General features: G+C 33.1%; 1 protein-coding gene across 4 annotated transcripts in view; it reads left to right on the top strand.

Moving 5' to 3' along the window:
• The window catches only part of LOC126742058 (7SK snRNA methylphosphate capping enzyme bin3-like), a 35991-nt gene extending 19026 nt beyond the window's left edge, over positions 1 to 16965 (top strand). For 2 of the 4 annotated variants that reach the window (XM_050448584.1, XM_050448585.1), the window contains exons 7-12: positions 1993 to 2156; positions 2218 to 2462; positions 4995 to 5213; positions 5293 to 5439; positions 5500 to 5602; positions 16266 to 16965. In XM_050448584.1, the coding sequence (XP_050304541.1) occupies positions 1993 to 2156; positions 2218 to 2462; positions 4995 to 5213; positions 5293 to 5439; positions 5500 to 5602; positions 16266 to 16789 (1402 nt within the window). In that variant the 3' untranslated portion in view covers positions 16790 to 16965. The remainder of the gene's footprint in view (positions 1 to 1992; positions 2157 to 2217; positions 2463 to 4994; positions 5214 to 5292; positions 5440 to 5499; positions 5603 to 16265) is intronic. The other 2 variants (XM_050448587.1, XM_050448586.1) reach the window with 2 other exon arrangements.
• The last annotated feature ends 3090 nt before the right edge of the window (positions 16966 to 20055 follow it).

The raw sequence follows: 20055 nt of genomic DNA, 5'->3' as shown, positions 1-20055 counted from the left end.
TTTAATGTTTCTTAATAGCAATTCTTTTAAGAATACCGCAGATTCTATTCGTTTTACAAAATGAGAAAGATTATTTAATTAGTAATTTAATATCTTCAAAAATATGGAACATTTAGACAGACTCTGATTCATTATATAGGCCGATTTTAAATCCTATAATTTTTCAGTAATATCAGTATACAGTGAAGGACAAAAGTATTGGCACACCATAATTTTATAAAGTAATTTATTAATGTTTACTATATTTATGTAACCCAATAAGAACTATCTAACTAAAAACATATAAAAGATTTAGTACAATAATAATAATAATGAAAAATAAAACAGATTTCCTTAAGCATAACGAGAGCATAACAAAAAAATAAAAATTACATTCTATTTAAAATAGACATAACTATTGGCACACCAAATAAAAATAAAATTTAATCCCAGTTCTAATATTTTGTAGGACCTCCTTTTCTTTTTATAATATGAGTGAGCCTCCTTTTCATTGAATGGACCAGCTTTTGTATAGGTAGGCTCAAAACTATTCCATTCTTGCAGCAAAACACGTTTAAGCTCTTCCTTACTGGAAATATGGTGTTTCCTTATTCGTTTTCCTAGCTCACTCCAAAGATTTTCGATCGGGTTGACATCTGGAGATTGAGAAGGTGTATTTAAAGTATGAGGGACATTAAACGCAATCCACTGTTTGACTATATAGGCTGTATGTTTCGGATCGTTGTCCTGTTGAAAGTAATAAACATTTGCTAAATTAAGTTTGTCCGCACTAGCTCTTAAGTTTTTTTTAGAATATTTAAATATACATTTTTGTCCATAATATCATCTATAAAAACCAGATTTCCGACCCCTCCCGATGACATACAGCCCCACACTAGTATACTACCACCACCATGTTTCACAGTCTTATGCAGATTTTGTGCATCTAGTTCACAATTGGGCTTCCTCCACACAGTCACTTTCCCATCTGAATGAAAAATGTTGAATTTACTTTCATCAGAGAATATTACTTTGTCCCAAAATATATTATCTTGATGAAAGTGTGCATTCGCAAATTCAAGACGCTTTTTTTGGTTAACCTTATTAATAAATGGTTTATTCCGAGCTACTCTGGCACTATATCCAGCCCTATGAAGAACTCTTTGTATACTGTTTTTGAGCTCACGTTGATGCTATCTTCTTTTGTCAATATAGCCGCAATTTCAGAAGCGCTAGTTCGAGGATTTTGCTTAATTTTATTCACAATTTTTCTTTCTTGCCTCTCCGTTAAGTTTGGCGGACGTCTAGTTCTAGGCTTATTTTTGAAATTTTCTGCAGTTTCAAACCTTTTTAAGACACTACGCACGGTAAATCGACTTTTCTTCACAATTTGGGCAATCGCTGAATACGATTTACCCTATTTTCGCTGCTGTACAATTATTTTTCGCTCGGATTCCGTCGTTTCTTGGCCTTTGCGACCCATATTTGCAATGTATGCACTTAAAATAAGCACTAAACCTAAAGAAATATTTTACTTCATATAAATATTCTGTTAAAGAATGTAAAAAAACTGCTTCAAAATTCTCACATACAAGGCACCTATTTTTAAACACTTTGTAAACATGTGCGCCAATACTTTTGTCCATGGGATTTTTGATAGAATTTTAATATGGGTTCTTTTGTAAAGCCTTTATTTATTAAATTTGTATTAAATATTAAGAAGCGAATGCTCTTGGGTATACACTTTAAATTAGAAAATATTTAAATGTAATAGGTACGAATTTTAATAAAAATCAATATGTGCCAATACTTTTGTCCCTCACTGTATGTATAATATTTTCTTTTGGAGCCCAGCGTCAGTAGTTCTATACCATTTAATTTTTCCAAAAACTCAAATGGATAAATTCTATGTTTATATACTAAAATTATTCATTTCTCTGTTCATTTATTTTTACTTAAATTACCTTACATTTTTAAACAATTCCTCTTATATTATTTACTTTCCTTTTTAAGGTATTACGGTTATAGAAACCCAAACAATGACACCGACCATAGGTTACGGGTATTCTCTCACCACCCTTACTTATTCGAAAACAAAGATATCTTAGACATCGGTTGTAACATTGGACACATTACTCTTAGTGTCGCCAGGGACTTTAGGGCTCGAACCGTTACTGGTAAGTATTTTTAACATAATTTGCGACACCATTTTTTAACTAAAATTGTATTTCTTCACAGGTATAGATATAGACCCAAAGCTAATCTCAATCGCTCGGAAAAACGTAAAACACTACGTTAAAACCGAGGAAAATACAACAGCGGGGTCCGAGACCACCCCCGATACAAAAACGGTCCCTGAAAAAAGTAGTAGTGAGTTTTTCCCTATATCTATGCCTATATTATACGGACCTATTGACATTCCAGGGTTCCATGATTCAAGGGAGCAAGGCAGGGGCTTCCCGAAAAATGTCACTTTTAAACAGGTAAGCTTTTAAATAAATTAATTTTGTTCTTGTCCGTATTGAGAAAGAGAAATATTTTATTTTATTGAGTATATTTCGCGGCCATTTTGTGGCCTTCAACTGAATTTTTTTTTTTGATGACAGTTATCAGGAAGCCAAAAATTCAAGCGTGATGAACAGCTACTATGAATATTAATAGAAGAAAAATGAAAACGGATTAGAATCACGTCACACTACGTGTTTTACTAATTATTATTTTGCTGTTAATGAAAGTTTAGTGTGGACGAAAATATTAGTGACGAAAATGGGTTTTTTATCGGTTAAGTTGTTTTTTTAATCATTTAATTATTCTGAAAGCAATCCAATCGAGTTGAAAAGTTATTTGACAATCTAGCTGATGAGAGTGCAATAAGTTATATAGACGGCAGAGTTGTTATTTGAAGTGAGTTTTCCAAATCTGAATAATTTATATTATCAAGTCCTTACTGTTGTTTATATGCAATATATCTTAGGAATTTATCCTCAACTGTATCAATCACTTGAGTAAGAATGTTTCTATATGGAGGTCATATAGCAGAACAGTACTCTAGGTGTGGACTTACTATGGAGTAGCATAGCACTTTAGATGGAATGATAAGGAATTCTTTGGTAATAAAGCCCCATTGTAAGGGATATATATAGCTATCAAGCATCACAAAAGCATCATCCCAAATCTTTTATGTAAGAAGCTAATAATGAAGGAGATCCTTTAATATTATAAATATGAGTTAAAGGGTTTTACGCTTCATTCCTACACGAAATAAGAAGCAATGTCTTTTACGTAACTATTGAAGAGTAGAGGCCATAAGTGTGAACCTTGTGGTGTATTGATTTCAGTGTGACTGGAAGCTCTAAATACGTCCAATTTAAATCCTTTCTGTAAGATATCAGCCACTCAATCTCACTCTAAATTCCTATATCTTTTTATGGCTTACTGTACCAAAAGCCTTAGTGAAATCATTGAATTTTTTTGTAAAGTTTTAACAGGAAGATTATAGGTATCTTCTTCGAGCTATTTTTGTATTCTGGGGTTTTAAAATATCTTGTTTTTTTTGCATTAGCCTGGAATTATGGAATTAATACATATTTTTTATTTTCACCTTTTTTTCCGGGATTTTAACTGTAAAAATTTAATTTTTTAGAAAATTATATTAATGAGATAATTGAGGTAGTTATTTGATTGCCTTATTGTTTCGAACAAAGTAGTATGAAAACGTGATAAACTTTAATAAATGAATAATATTGAAATTGTCATAAACTATACAAATATTGGTATGAATTTCAAAAACGTAAGAAAGTTTTCCCTTTTCAATGTATAAAATCTAAGTTTTATGGATGTTTTTAGGATTTTCATCCAAAAGAATTAACAGAACTTAACAAATGTAGGTAAAAATCCACTGATAACCTACTGAAACACTTCGAATTTTTCAGCAGAACGTTTTTTTTTTAAGCTTGGGATTGTTAACTTTTCGCTTTAAGAAAATTATTAATATAACTAAATCTTTGGCTGCAAATCTTATTGAGTAATAAAATTTGTTTTAGTCCCGTTAAGATCCACGACATGTTTTTCCGCCAGTTTCCTACCAACTCGCTTTCACAGTGTAGGCAAAACTGTCAAATAAGTTTCCGGTTTGACCCTCTAGAACCCATTCAATCGTGATGTTGTGATTGTCGGAAGTTTACAGTTTGATCCTCTGGACCCCATTCAGTCACGATGCCGTTGATGTAAAAAAAAAAAAACGATTAGCATGGCTTTAAATTTTGATTTCCACATTTTTGATTTTTTTTGCATCCTTGGCAATTCAGAATTTTTCCACTGCCTTTTAGTTTCCACATCGTATTGAAATATCCAGGTTTCATCTCAAATGATGATGTTGTCCATCTATTTAGGCTCTTCATCTAACCTTTCAAGAGAATGTGGGCAGATGTTGACGGACGAGCTTTTAGTCATAGATCACATTTGTTTGGGACCACTTTGCACAGAATTTCTTCATGATTGATTCGTCATGTAAACTTTTTTTGACAGTTTCTTTTTCATTATTTGCGCTCTCAGCAATCATCTGAATACTCGATCTCCGCACATAATTTCATTGATTTTTGTCTTGAAAGAAAATAGGCCAACCTGAACCTCTTCGGCGCTCTTGGCCTTTAGAAAACCGTTTATACCATTCGAAAACATGCACACGAAATAGAGAATTCTTACTATAGACCTCTTTCAACAACTTATAGTACCCAGTCTCGGTGCTAGCACTTAGCACCATCCCAGGCGACTTCCTCCCACTATATGACAAAATAAACAGAATTTATATTTATTATTGGAAGTTGACATATTGTCCTCCGCACGCAAGACTAATGTTGGCCACGCCGGTATATTGAAGTCACTACATATTTTCTATGTAGCATTTCTATTGTCATAAGTAAATAGGATGACAAATGGTTTAATGACTCTTCAGTACAACTTTTCAGCTATAATTTTTTTTTCAGTATTTAAAAATAATTCTGTATTACTTTCAGTGTAACTATGTATTGGAGGATGAGTCTCTATTAGCGCTCGAACAGCCCCAGTTTGACATAATATTATGTCTGAGCATTACAAAGTGGATTCACCTAAATTGGGGAGATAACGGTCTTAAATTAGCCTTTAGGCGGATGTACGAACAGTTAAGGCCCGGTGGGAAATTGATTTTGGAACCCCAACATTGGGCCGGATATAAGAGCAAGAAAAAGTTGACGGTATGACGCAATATTCATTTATTTAAAAAATATGTCCATTGTGCATAATGTATTTATTGAAAGTATGTGTTAATTTTAGGAAACAATCTACAAGAATTACAACTCGATCGAGTTCTTCCCGGACAAATTCAGGGACTTTTTGTTATCTCCTACGGTGGGATTTGCTAAGAGTGAAATTTTAGGATATCCGCAACATCGAAATTCTGGATTTCGGAGGCCGATTCAAGTAAGTGCGAAAATTGTTATCTGTAAGGCCCTTGCTGATGATATTTTATTCGATTTGTAGGTTTTTACGAAAAGTACAATGTTCCCCAGCGAAAGGTATGAAGGGGCGACGCCAAGTAATCCGGTGTATAATGATTCAGTTTACACCAAAATTATGGAGACCGGTAAGAATCTAGTATGAATTAGAACGTAGTCATATATTGGTGATGTTTCAGTTTCCAATATCGAACTTTATTTAGTTTAAGGATTGTTAAGTTTACTACTTTATTTACAGTGCAGTACTCTAAAGTCACAAGGGACTTCAAAAAAGATATTCATTTACAACAGAACAACCAACATTACTACCACTCTATATTTTTTAAGTTCAATGGATTTAACTAACGTATTAAATTTATGTTTGCAAAGATACAAAAGTTGCCACTTGAAAATAAAAAATTTTTAACTGTTACGTACATTTGTAGAACTCTTCTTTTGAGGAAAGGCGATTTTAACCAAATTAATTCACGATTATTTCTGATCCATTATTCAACTACATTAGTATTGAGTGTCTTTCTATGATTAGTTCTGGAATGCAGTGTTCATTTTTTCATGTAGTATATGTCTTAGGTAGACTTCTCTTATTTTAAAAACCTCACTCTCCACAAATAAACTCAAAGAAGGGAATCTTTTTGGTTATAGCTTTCAGTACACATTTCTGTTAATATTAAGTTTGTTTTATATCGTTTTTCTTTCGACTTATATAGCCAATATGCAAATTTAAGCTCCTCTCAATAAACTCCCGGGTAATTCACTGAATTCACAGACGTGATCTTAGAATTACAATCCACCATTTCGTTAACAAGGCAGGCATGATTATGAATTGTCATTTTAGAAGGTTCCTGTTGATTTATATTCTTCCTAGAAAAATTTATACAAAGAGTTTTTGTGATATTCAGCATATTTTGGTCCAGCCATAATTTAACCAATGTGATATAGTTTTCTGCCAAGATGTCTGCTTCTGACCATGATTTGTTTTTACCAGAATTACAGAATCATCAGCATTACAAATAATAGAGCTATTTGTTAATGGTAAAATTATAATAAGACATTGGTCCCAGAACCATATCCTGTGGCACACCACATTTCACATTTTCTTTGTCTGCAATAAAGTGATTTATTTTTACTGGTTCCTCTTATACCTATATCGCCTAATTTTTGTTATAGAACATGATGTGTTGTTAAAAGTAATAAATGTTTGATTTTTTACTGTGTTCTTTCTAATCCACTTATCTTATGTAGGAAAGACTCCAGAGCCAGTGTGGATTAAGTCCAATAAATTTTTTAAAAAGAAAAATCTAATTAATTCTCTCTGAAAACCGACTTGTGTAATTTAACTTGAACTCTTATTTATCTCAAAACTGTGAATTATGGATTTGATTTTCCTTAGGTCTGAACTCCTCATTTGTACCAGTTGTGGCCAATTAATTATATTTAATAGGATAGGTTCTTGCGTTATTTCGCAAGTGTAGTTTTCTGATTACCTTGTCTGGCAGAATCCAATAACCAGAACTCTTCCGTTAAGCAAAATATCCTGAATATCTATCTATCCAAAATGTCTCCTTTCTTAAAATGTTAATATTTTTACTATTTTTAAACAGATAAATTCAAGTGGTTATCTTATCGGCTTTTCAAATGTTGATCAAACGGTAATACGTAATTAGAACCGGAGTTTGCAATTGAAGTCTAGTTCTATTCTTTGCTTAGTAAAAATAGCTTCTAATACGTTTTGTGAAGTTTTAAAATGAATAAAAAACTAAATGCATGAAATTGTTATATGTAGGAAAATAGTATCAAAATTACAACTTTATGAAAAAAATCAATATTAATTTCATTGAATAAATAAGAAAAGTTGATTTCTTTGTTTTGAGAGGGAATATAATTTCTTATAGTTTTTTATAAATCATCCTGTATCTCGGAGACTAATAGGAATTTTACACTGTAAGAAGGTCTTGAACAAGTAGTAAAAAAAGCAATTATCCTCTCATTTAATTGATTTTGTAGCATTAAAACTTCAATACACATTCAATGTTTTCTTTATGGGCTACACATCCAATACCGTGAACATCCCTTTATAATGTGATCAATTTTTTTAAACCTTTTATCCACTTGTCTTGAAGATTGTAAGGATATCATACCTATCAGTATTTTGCCTGTTTTTTTAAAAATCCTTCGATTATCAGGCTTTCGAAAGTCGTATAGTACTATAATAACTCTTATAAGCATTTTAAATGATAGGAGATAAAAACTGAAGAGGACGTAAAACATATAATATGTCTAGCACTGCTTGACGTTAGGATAGCATTTGATATGATTGATCACCAGCTGCTGTTGGCCAAGTTACACTGTTTTGGTTTGTCGGATAACACTATAAAAAAAATTGGGTTTTATCTAAAGGACAATGGGGATATTTAGGTCCTTTGGTCTTTCCCCTATATATTGCTGACATGAGTAAAGGCCTTAAATACTCAAAAATGCACCAATTTGCGAATGATTCACAGGTTTATATTCCTTTCAACATGTCAGATATACATAAGGCACATGAAAAAATTAACTTATTGATTACATGAAATTGCTATAGAATTAACTATAGAATTGCTTTTAGTCGATTAAAAAGTTTGGTTCAATACAAGAGTCATTTACTATCTAATACTAAATACTTACTGTGTGATTCGCTTGTACGCTCCTTTATAAATTATTTTTGTATTGTGTATGGCGATTCTTTTGTTGAAACTAATACAAAGTTGTGAATTTGCCCTACAAGAATGACATCTAACTTTTGAGACATGTTTATACTAACAACCACAGTTTTAAACACTGACTCAAAGTTTTTACATTTCTGCCACAAAAGCAATAAACTTGATCTGTTGGAAATACTAAAAAAAACTCACTATGTTTTAACTCTTCATAGTCTTTTAATACATTGTTCTTGGCCTTTACAATTGCATTTTATATAGTACTCATTGCTTTGCTTCACAATGTACTAATCATTATCTTAACCGCGCCATTTATTTATTATGTTCTCCGTGAACCTTCTACTTTCCTATTGCTTTCACCAAAAATTTTTGTAACACCATGGTACTTTTAGGACTCAACATAGATCTCACCTAAGTTTAAGTTTCGTATTTTCTTTAACACACTATTCAGGACAATAATTGACGTCTCAATTCCTATTTGTCAACAATAGCATATAAAAATATAAATAAAAGTTTTTTATTGACATAAACTCAAACCCTGGCACGTGTGGCAATTTTGTGTGTGCCAATTTTAAACATTTTTAAGTACGACTTATATTAATTTTAAAATCTTTTCTGTCTTTTTATTTTTTGTTTCATTGTTCAAGACCAAATCATTTTAGTATTCCCCGATAATGGAGACCGCTGTCACCGAAACATGTTGGGAATTTTAAACTATATGTAAAATAATCGAGTAAAGGGTGTGATTTTCATTTTAACTTAATACAAATTTGCAAAATAGTTTTATTCGCTTTTCCTGCAATTTCTCTATATGCCTCACATAACTCCCTTTTTAAGTGCAAATTGTATAATGAAGAACCGCAAAACATGTCATATGTAGAATTTAGCCTATAAAGTAATTAAATCAGGTCAGCCATGTTATTTAAGATAATTATTTACATAATAAATAATCGTGATGTAAAAATCTGACACAAAACATCGAATCTAAAAAATCTTTTCAGTATGTAGGAATTCACAAGTGGAACAATTTGTCAGTCGGTATTAGAGATTGTTAACTTAAAAAATATATTCTGTACATAAAAAAGTTCTTTTGGATACACAAAATATAGTTAAAATTAAATAATCTGGGTAAGTTTAGAAATAATTTTGTAATGGTGAATGGGTTGAGCGTTTTACTTTGATCTTGTATCCCCTCACTGGTAGGTGGCTCTTTTCGCTCTGCCCTTTTGCTCGCTCCTTTTTGATTCTTTCATATTATTATTTAATATTGTAATTATTTATTAACCTATGTACTCTCTGAGTTTTTTAGTAATTTTTTCTTCTCAATTTAGAGACGTCAGATTTTTAAGGTTTCATCATTTTATTAGTAGTAAAATGCTTTAACGCCACACAGTGCTTCTGTGTGATATCGCTTATAAAGGGTGGTCCAACCAAAACTCACGATGTTAATTGTAAATGGAACAAAAGGTTTTCATCTAAAAATTTTTATTATGATAGAATGAGATATGACAATTATGTGAAACAAAATATCGGCCAAATGCATTCCACGGCTGCGGTGGCATACCTCTATCCGATGGGCCATATTTTCAATGACTCTGAGACATAATTGAGGTTCAATGTCGTTAATATGCCGAATAATCTCATCCTTTAGCTCTTGAATTGTTCTTGGCTTATTGACGTACACTTTTTCTTTTAAGTATCCCCAAAGAAAGAACTCCATCGGTGTTAAATCACAGGATCATGGCGGCCAATTCGCGAAATAGACGAGAGATGACACGGCCATTGAATTTCTGAAAAGAGCAATTTTTTGCAAAAGAGCGATTGATTCGTTGGCTGTGTGGCAAGTGGCACCTGTTGGAACCACATATCCTCCAGGTCCATATCTTCTCTCGTTCTTTGCATAAATACGTTACTGAAGTACTCAATTTAATTAACAAATTTAACTATTAACATGATTACATTTGCCATTTTTTGAAGAATTTCCAAGAGTTAATCGGACTTAGTGGGAAAAAAAATGAAAGGATTCTCATTCGCATTTTATAACATAAGATCATTAGTACCTCACTTGGCTGAATTTAAAACATTTTTGTTGGAAAAAAAATTTGACTTTGTTGGTCTGAGTGAGACATGGTTGCATTGTGGTATACCGGACGATGTTTTAAATGTTGATGGTTATAGATTTTTAAGATTAGATCGCAGTGCGGGCAGAGGCGGAGGTATTGGTATATTTATTTCAAATTCAATTGAATTCGAGCAGCTACATTTAAATTGTTCGTCAGTACTAGAGGAGGTATGGCTTAAAATTAAACTTAAAAACAAAAACGTTATAATAGGCACTGTATACAGGCCTCCTTCAGGCTCTGTCTCAGATTTTCTAGATATCCTTGAGAATAGTTTATCACAACTTTATACAAATTGCCATGATATTATATGTGGTGGAGATATAAATATAGACCTGCTAAATATAGAGGACACAAAATCACAGAATTTCAGGAAAACAATAGAACTCTTTGATCTAAAACAAACAATTAATAGTCCAACTAGAATCTCAAATAATAGCTCAACACTAATCGATATTATTTTGGTTTCTACGCAGAAAGCCAGGCAAGATTTTTACGGTACTAATAAAGTAAATAACCTCTCTGATCATTATTTAGTATTTGGTCAGTCTTATTTTAAAAATGTAGTAAACACCTACAAATCTATAAGGTCAAGATGCTCAAGATGCTTAAGATGATAAACAAAGCGTGCTCGACTGCCTGGCTGTATCTCCTTTAAATAATACTTATTATATAAATAATCATGTGTTGAAAGTTGATTTTTTTACTAATACAATACTTAACTTATTTGATCAATTAGCTCCCTATAAAACAATTAACTATGAACATAGAAACCAGCCATGGTGTACTTATGCTGTTCAATGTTTTATCAAGCGAAAGGATCAGGCTTATAACAAATTTAAAAAAAATAAAACCCCTCTAAATTGGAATTACTATAAATACATTAAAAACGAAACTACTAGTATTATAAATAGCGAAAAAAGAGCCTACCTAGAACACTTACTAGAGAATAACAATGGCAACGGAAAGATTTTATGGAAAACTCTCAACAATCTTAATATTTTAAACAAAAAGTCCGGTGATACCATTCCCAACAATCTTAATAACCCGAATGAAATAAACAACTTTTTTCTTCAATTTTCTCAACTTGAACCACCAGATCCGGACTTGATTTTATTATATACTACTAGTACGGCAAAAAACTTTATTGAGCTTTTTTCTTTTAGATTGACGGATGAACAGGAAGTTTACACTGCCTTATCATCAATAAAATCAAATGCCGTTGGTCCGGATGGTCTAAACAGTGAAATGCTAAAATTATGCTGCCCTCAGATTCTAAATATTTTAGTTAATATTTATAACTCGTGTATTCTCGAATCTAAATTTCCAGACTCCTGGAAAATTACTAGGGTTTTTCCGTTGCCAAAAACTAAAACCGAGTCCACAAACCTTTCAGAATTAAGACCCATATCCATTTTATCACCCTGCTCGAAAATATTTGAAAAAATCTTAACCGCTAGAATAATAGAACACCTGAATAAACACAATATCCTTCCCTTGAGACAATCGGGATTTAGAAAAGGTTACAGTTGCTGTACAGCATTGTTGGACGTGGTTGATTCAATAATGTCAAATATAGACTCTGGAAACTCATGTGTTTTGATATTGTTAGACTACACAAGAGCGTTTGATAAGGTAAACCACTGGGTCCTGTTCGCTTTGCTATTGCATATTGGATTTTCACAGAGTGCTGTCGATCTAATTAAAAGCTATTTATCTAATAGGGTTCAATATGTAGAAACTGATAAGGGATGTTCGGACAGAGGGTCGCTTCACTGTGGTGTTCCACAGGGCTCCGGGCTATCCCCGTTACTATTCTGCATATACACCTGTTATCTCACACATGCCCTTGAACACTGTATTGATTATAGTTTTGCTGATGATAAACAATTATTATACTCTGTCACACCTAATAGCATAGCACAAACTCAACTTAACATAAATAAAGATTTGAATCAACTAGTTCGAAACTCAGAAAAACACCACTTAAAATTAAACCCTTCAAAAACTAAAATACAAAAACTTGACAAAAAACAAAAAATTGACTTAGAAAACCAACTTAAAATTAATTTAAATAACTCAGAGCTTACCTTTGAAAAAAAATCTAGGAATTTGGGGGTAATTTTAGATACCGATTTAAGATTCAGCGAACATGTATCTGCGTGTGTACAGAGGGCGTATGCAAATTTAAAGCTGTTATATCCACATAGGCGTGCACTAAGTCAAAAACTAAAATTAACATTGTCAGATGCTCTTGTGTTAAGTCACTTTAATTATTGTGATGCATTGTATGGTCCATGCCTAACCAAACAGGATAGGGACAGGATACAGCGAGTTCAGAGGTCGTGTTTGCGGTTTGCATTTGGCATAAGGAAGTTTGAGCCAGTAATTCACAAACTCAAAATTTGCAATTGGTTGGATATGGAAAATCGCCGTACATTTCACTCCGCTGTCTTATTCCACAGAATAATATTTAATAAAAGTCCACCATATTTGTACAACAAATAAAGTTTAGAACAGATGTTCACAACTTAAACCTAAGGTATAGGGGATTAATATCTCCTCCTTTCCATAAGACTGCCTTGTTTGCAAGATCTTTCTCTTATAATGTTTACCTTATTTATTAATTATACAATCATATTCCTCTCGAAATGAAAATACTCACGCCAACAAAATTCAAATATCTATATAAAAATCACTTGCTAACACACCACTAAGTCTTGTTGTTTTTTATTTATCTTTTTTTTTCCATACGGTATAGTGTACTTGTGTTTTGGGTAGGTACAAACGTCTACTATAAGTATAAGAACTAGGAACTATTAGAATGTTTTAGGTAAAAACAGTGTTGTAATTTACTTGTGTTGAAATTATAAAACTACATACTACTTATGATTTGCTATTGTGCTAACATTGAATCTATATATTAATTTAATATTCTTTGTTGTTAGTTACAGTTACAAAATTTTTACGGAGTTTATTCAATATCAGTTTTACTGCCTTAAACTCCATTTTGCAGTAATACATTTATCATGTATGAAGAATGTATACCAATAATGCATTGTAAACTTGTACTATTACTGGCAAATAAATTTATTTATTATTATTATTATTATTATTATTATTATTATTATATACTCAATGTCTGGTCACAAGAAGCCCGTTATCATATCGCGATAGCGAACACCATGCTTGTCCGACCTCATTTTCGAAGAAGTACGGCTCGATGACGCCGCCAGCCCACAAACCGCATCAAACAGTCCCTTTTTGTGGATGCATCGGTTTTTCCACAATCACTCGTGGATTCTCATTTTCCCAAATTCGGCAATTCTGCCTGTTAAGGAATCCACTGAGGCGAAAGTGTGCCTCGTCGCCAAATATGATTTTCTTTGTAAAGTCGCCATTCACTTCTGTCTATTCAACCAACCATTCGGCGTATTAACGACGCTTGAAATGGTCAGTAGGCTTCAGCTTTTGAGCAGGGGCGGATTCGGTGCTGATTTTTGGGAGGGGAAAATTGTTTTGAACACAGTGGATTAGCATAATTATAATATATTGTAATTGATGTGTTAATGTTCATTTATTCAGCCACAAATCCTTGATTTTTGATGCAAATGTTACAGAAAAATTATTTCATAGAACAAAACGACGAGGCTTCAGTTTTGCGAATCGTTCAATGACTTCTTCAGGACTGACTTCAATGTCTTGGTGTATGGATAGCAAAGCCAATCCAATCAGTCTTTCTTGGAGCATCGTTGACCTCAGCCATGTTTTCAAGCAGCGAAGAGTAGAAAAAGAGCGCTCAGAGCTTGCATTTATCACAGGCAGTGTGCAAAATATACGAAGATAAGCATTGATAGTCGGGAAAAATTTCAACATCACAGTTCTCCAAAGCTTGTAATGCAGTAGTTGGAAGTGGATTCGCTGAAGTCTTTTTCTTCTGCTGCCAATAGCACTGCCAGTGGTTCAACTCGCTTTTGAACTTAAAGCGCTGCACGATGTTGTCATCAGTTATGAGTCCTTTGAATCTTTCTGTCAAACAGCTGATAAGATTTTCGCTTTCAGTTGGATTGAGCTCACATACTTTCGTAAGCAGCAGCATACTCAATTGAAAACCGTCTAGAACTTCTTTCGAAAAACGAGTCTTGAGATCTTCGCAGATGGTATCCAACAAAGGAATGTATACCGAGACCCTGTAGTAATCTTCGCAACTACTATTTACGTATTTACTATACTACGTATTAGCACGCATACTACGTATTTACTATTTTCTGTTCAAATAGGAAAAAAAACATATAACTTCAAAAATTGAGTTTAGTAAAAAGTAATAAAATAATATAGAAAGAAATAGAAATTCAATGAAAAAGTCATGCTCCAATTGGGGAAGATAAAAAAAATTCAGGTACAGTCGTATTCGAACTCGGGGTCATCGGATTACAAATCCACTTGCTCAGCCTCGCAGCCATCGATGCTGATGTATGTGTCGACATTGATGCCGACTTCAAACTGAGTTCAATAATTGCAGTGTATTTGGTGCACGACAAACTTGAGAAAAATTTTAAAATGAATAGGATTCGCCCCAACCCTGTGATATTCAAAAAAAAAACATATAAATATGAACAAACGAACAAGCGTTTATGGGTCATAAGGTTGCATTTAGTTTCGCCTTTCAAAAAAATAATTTCTATTCGCAATATCTCACGTTCGAGGGTTATATTTTCAATTTTCAATTATGTTATCCAAGAACAGATTGGCACCGGGCGCGTATAACAATCTTTCTTATATCCACCTAAGATTTAATGTAACTACAATTTTAGTAGCATTGCAACATGACATTAGTAAATTTCCCGTAGCTTTCATCGATGCCCATGATTATAATATTAATAAGATAAACATAAAATCTGCACTCACCATATTGCAGGTTCTTCCTTGCTACAATACAGTTTTTCAAATCTCCGATGATGAGCACTCACAGCACAATACAAATAATTGAATTAAACAAATAATGTAGTAATGCATATGTTTGTCACCTGTCAGTCAGCTGATTTTTCAATACTCGGAAAACTGCAAGGAACAGTAAAGGAGTATGTCATTTACTAAGCTCACCGATGGAGCTAAATGTAACTGCGACTACGAAAAATGTTGCCAGTGAACTACACCTTATGAAAATACTTCACTGATCACTCCTAGGTGACATTATTCAGTTTAATAATTTAAAAAAGCAGTGAAAAGTCTGAGTAGAAAGAACTTTTTTAATTTTTATAAATATATAAATTTGAAAGTTGCATCAATTTTTTCATGCAAATTGATCGATATAAAAATGTACAAATCGAAAAGTTTTTTTGGGGGGAAGGGAAATTTCCTTCATTTCCCCCCTCGGAGCCGCCCCTGTCTTGAGTTAATTGAACCTTGTAAGCGTGTAAGTTCAAATCTTTATTCAAAATTCGCCTCAGTGATGTTCGTGAGATGTTGACGGCTCTTCTGCCACACTATCGCGAACAACAGCAATGTTTTCCGCAAAACGAACTGGGCGAGCATGCACAGGTGTTGTCACATTTTGTAAACTCCCGGTTTGCTGAAATTTGCGCACAATTCTCCCGATTGTGGACACATTTGGTCGATTATGCTGACCAAAAAAATCACGAAGTGCACGAAATGCATTTTGATTTGAACGTCCATTTTCGTAAAAGGCTTCAACAGTCTTAATGCGCTGCTCAATTGTATACCTCTCCATGGCTGAATTTGTCAAAGACTGAAACAAAGAATTGTCAAATTAAGTTAGGCAAAAAAATTGACTTTAAGTGCAATATGGTTGGATCATAATAAAATAACCTTTATAATTCGCAGTGCAGTCCGCACCTATATTACAGACATAATGCTCTATAATGCTAATAATAGATAATTCCTGAATTTACATGTATATGTATAATGTTTATTGTGGGTGATAAAATATTTGTAATTTTTATTGCGTTTTACAGGCAAATACGAGTCTCAAACCAGCCTGGGCCCCCATAGAGAGTACGTTTATACAAACATCTGCCGACCGTCAACCTCGTACATTCCCGAAGATAATCAGGACAGTCAAAACGACATTTGTCCCACCACTTCCCCTAACATTTGCACCCCCTCTCCCACCGTTTTCACACCAAACTCGTTCACCGTATCACCGAACGTTTGCACCAGGTCCCCGATGGTTTATTCCTCTTCCCCAAACGTTTCGACCAAATCCCCGATCGTTTACGCACCATCACCGAACGTTTCCATCACATCTTCCCCGATGGTTTACGCGCCGGTTCCCAATGTTTGTACAACGTCACCGTTGGAACGTTTGTCTTTCTCACCAGAGGGCAGTCCTTACGTAGTCTCGGAGGAATCATGTGACCATACGAAGACGCCATCTAGGGATAGTGTCATCACAAGTTGTATTAGCGCGAACGGTATCGTTACTGAAGAGGTTTCCGAGGTGAATAGTGAGCGAAAAACGGACGGAGATAAGACTTAATATGTGGACATCTTTTAAAGCTTGTCAATTGTGTATAGCATCTTTATGATTAATGTGTATAGTATTTGTTTTGAATATAGGCAGAAAACTCTAATGTATTTATTATAAGTTTTTTTGTACAAATGGTTTGGTAGATATATAGTGTTGACAAGTAATAAAATGATGTGTCAGTTTAATTTGTTTTTTTTTTAAATTATAATATATTCCAATAAAGCTATAACTTGGATTAAAGAACTAAGACAGGGATATGTCCGAAAAACCGGCTAAAAAGTTGAGATTTTGCCTCTTCTGTCACCTATATCCTGGACGCAGTTTAATAATAAGCGAAGAATTATTATAAAGTAAGTGTTTTGGTACGTAATTGGATTAACTGCGACAGAAAAACACAAGTTTAGATTGATATCGAAGATATTAAAGAACTGAGATAGGGTAATGTCCGGAAAACCGGTCATGAAGTCGAGATTTTGCCTCTTCTGTCACATATATCCTGGATGCAGTTTAACAATAAGCGAAGAATTTTTATAAATTGAGTGTTTTCGTAGGTAATTTCAGAAACTGCAATAAAAAGGCACAATTTTAGATTGTGATACCGATAGATATTAAAGAACTGAGAAATAGTGAAAATCAAAATGTGGCAAATTTATTAGGTCATATGTTGCCAGCAAAAGAAGTGGTACTGTAAATTTATTACAGTAAATTTAAATTATCTGTAAAAATGTGAATTTTTTGTTTTGTAATTTGACTGCTATCTTCTGTAAAATGTAAGCAATAATTCTTTGATGTTAGGTAATAGGGGCTTAAGTCAAAAAATATAGTTTTTCAGAAAACGAATTTGAAAATTTTAAAAATTGCTGTAAATCCGATTATTAATTTAAAGCCTGAAGTTTTTGATATTAGTCAAGAGTATTTAATTCTTTTTTAGATCAAATACTATTCATTATCTACAAAAGTGTATTTTCCAAAATTTGAATGACTTAAGTCTTTATGAACAAAAAAAAAAGGTTTTTTTTAGCTTACTGATTTTTAATAAAGGACTTATGTCAGAATGGAGTAACTTTTAATAAGGCAAATAATATCAAAATACATGTTTTAAAAAACACAAACTAACTTTCTTTCCCTTAGAAACTAATTGATTCATTTAGGCTAAGTAAGTATTTAATTTTCTTCTTGATCTACTGCTTCATCCACTAGATCTGGGTCATTATCAATAACTTTAGTATCGGTAGGTAAATTTTGATAAAATTGGTGAAACACTGGTGGCACCAAAGAAAGAAGCGAACACAAGTCTTTCTTTTTCTCCTTTGATATTGGAAGTAACCCTTTAGTATACAGTTCCTTAACTACCAAATCTTTTAGGTTTTGACTTTTGCCCCGTCTCAGAAAGCTTATAATTCTAAAATCTTTAGTATCAGATATAGAACTTTTGTAACGTACCATGCCGCCATTATTATATTGTAGCCATTGCACATTATGCCAATAAAACCGTTCGCCTAATATATTTTTCTTTCTGTTGACCATTACTGATTTTAATAACCCGGAAAAATCCAAGAATTCATGTTGCTGCATTTCATGGACTTTAAATTGTCTTTTTCTTCCAGTTGTTCTCACCAACTGGTACCAATCGTGTGGATGATATAATGGAACTTCCATTTTCTTTTTTCGCTTTTCTATCATGGAATGATCAACATCACATTCCATATGTGTATGCCCAGATATTAAGTTTGTGGTTTATCGTTAAAATCGTGTCGGAGTAAAAAGTTATATTATTTACATCATTGGACAAATTTTTAATGTGAGTGTACAAGCAGGAAGCAATTTCATTACCTCCCCGAGCAGCCAATGCTTCATGCCACATGTAATGCGTCGATTCTCCAATTGCTATCATGCACTGTTAAATTATACGTCCAGAGCTGACGTTTATAGAATGCTACTGAAGAAGTTATAAAGGGTGTTGGAAGGCACTGCTGGAGATCAAAACTAAAGCATTTTTTATGGGGATTTATTTTAGCTTCTGTCTTATCTTTAGTTTTTGCTTCGAATGCAGCATTAGCTTGGTTGTGATGCAATTCCAGTTCCTTTTGTAAACGAATTTCATCTTCTTTATTTCCTGATTTAGAAGCAACCTGTATTTGCATACTAAGAGTGTCGCATTTATAGCAGGTATCAACATATGGCTTTTTAAACGATAGTTTTAATTTGTGAAATTCTTTTTCATTTATCGTTCTTCCCACGGGATTTTGCCTTCCTTCTTTGTACAGATCGTACATAATTCGCAGATTTAGGTGCGATGGTAGGTACCTTTTATCATTTGTACGTCTTGTATAATGACTCTCGTGAGAAGGGAACGATTTAATATGTGTACGCACTTCATTTAATTCTTGTTCATATTTTTTATTTACGGAAGGTGTTATACCTCTTTGATCTTCAACAGTAATGCCCGAAGTGCTTTGCATTTTGTTTTTTAAAACCACTTTTATAAACTTTTCCTTTTCATCCAAAGTCTTACAAAAACAATCTTTGCATACAGATATTCTTTTTCCATTTATTTCAAAAAAATATTCGTAAGTCAAAAAACAGAGAAGTACTCTGTTTTTTGAAGAGTCGCGTTTTCTTTTACGACTTACTTGGGTATCTTTGGAATTAATTAGATTTGCAATAAATGTTACCCTTTTGCTATGGGATCCTAAGGATCAATATTCATCAAAAATTTTTTTTCGAACGTCTTCATTTAGTGTTTGTGAGCATTTTTTTGTACAATCTTTTAAAGGCTTCATATGTCTTGTATTTACCATCTTACCGCTTATATTCATGTAACTTTGTCCAGAATGAATTTTTTCAGTTCTCTCTTTTATTACAACTCGGGACCACTTTTTTAATGGTTTATCTATATGAACTTTCGCCTTTTCTGTTCCAATTATTGTTGAGGAAGCACTAGGTCCAGCTTGATCAGTTATGTTCAATTTTTCTTATGATTCTAAAATTTAAAAAATATAACGATCTAAAAACTTAACATACTACTTTGAATAAGGCCTATATTCAAAAAAACTGCTTTAAATTAATCGCAAATCGATTACGTTGGTACTCTGGGTACGTATGGGGCTGCGGCAAGGTTTAATATTCCCAGAATAACTATTAGAAATCATGTTCAGAATGGAATCCTAATAAAAAGACTAGGTCGTAAATCTATTTTTAAAGAAGAACAAGAAGCTGATCTGGTTAAAAGAATAATAAGATTTAGTAAAATAGGTCTACCTGTGACTCCACGG

This window comes from Anthonomus grandis, chromosome 11 (genome assembly GCF_022605725.1).
Source record: "Anthonomus grandis grandis chromosome 11, icAntGran1.3, whole genome shotgun sequence".
NCBI lineage: Eukaryota > Metazoa > Arthropoda > Insecta > Coleoptera > Curculionidae > Anthonomus > Anthonomus grandis.
The sequence above is the reverse complement of the archived record's forward strand: the minus strand, read 5'-3'. Positions and strand labels throughout refer to the sequence as shown.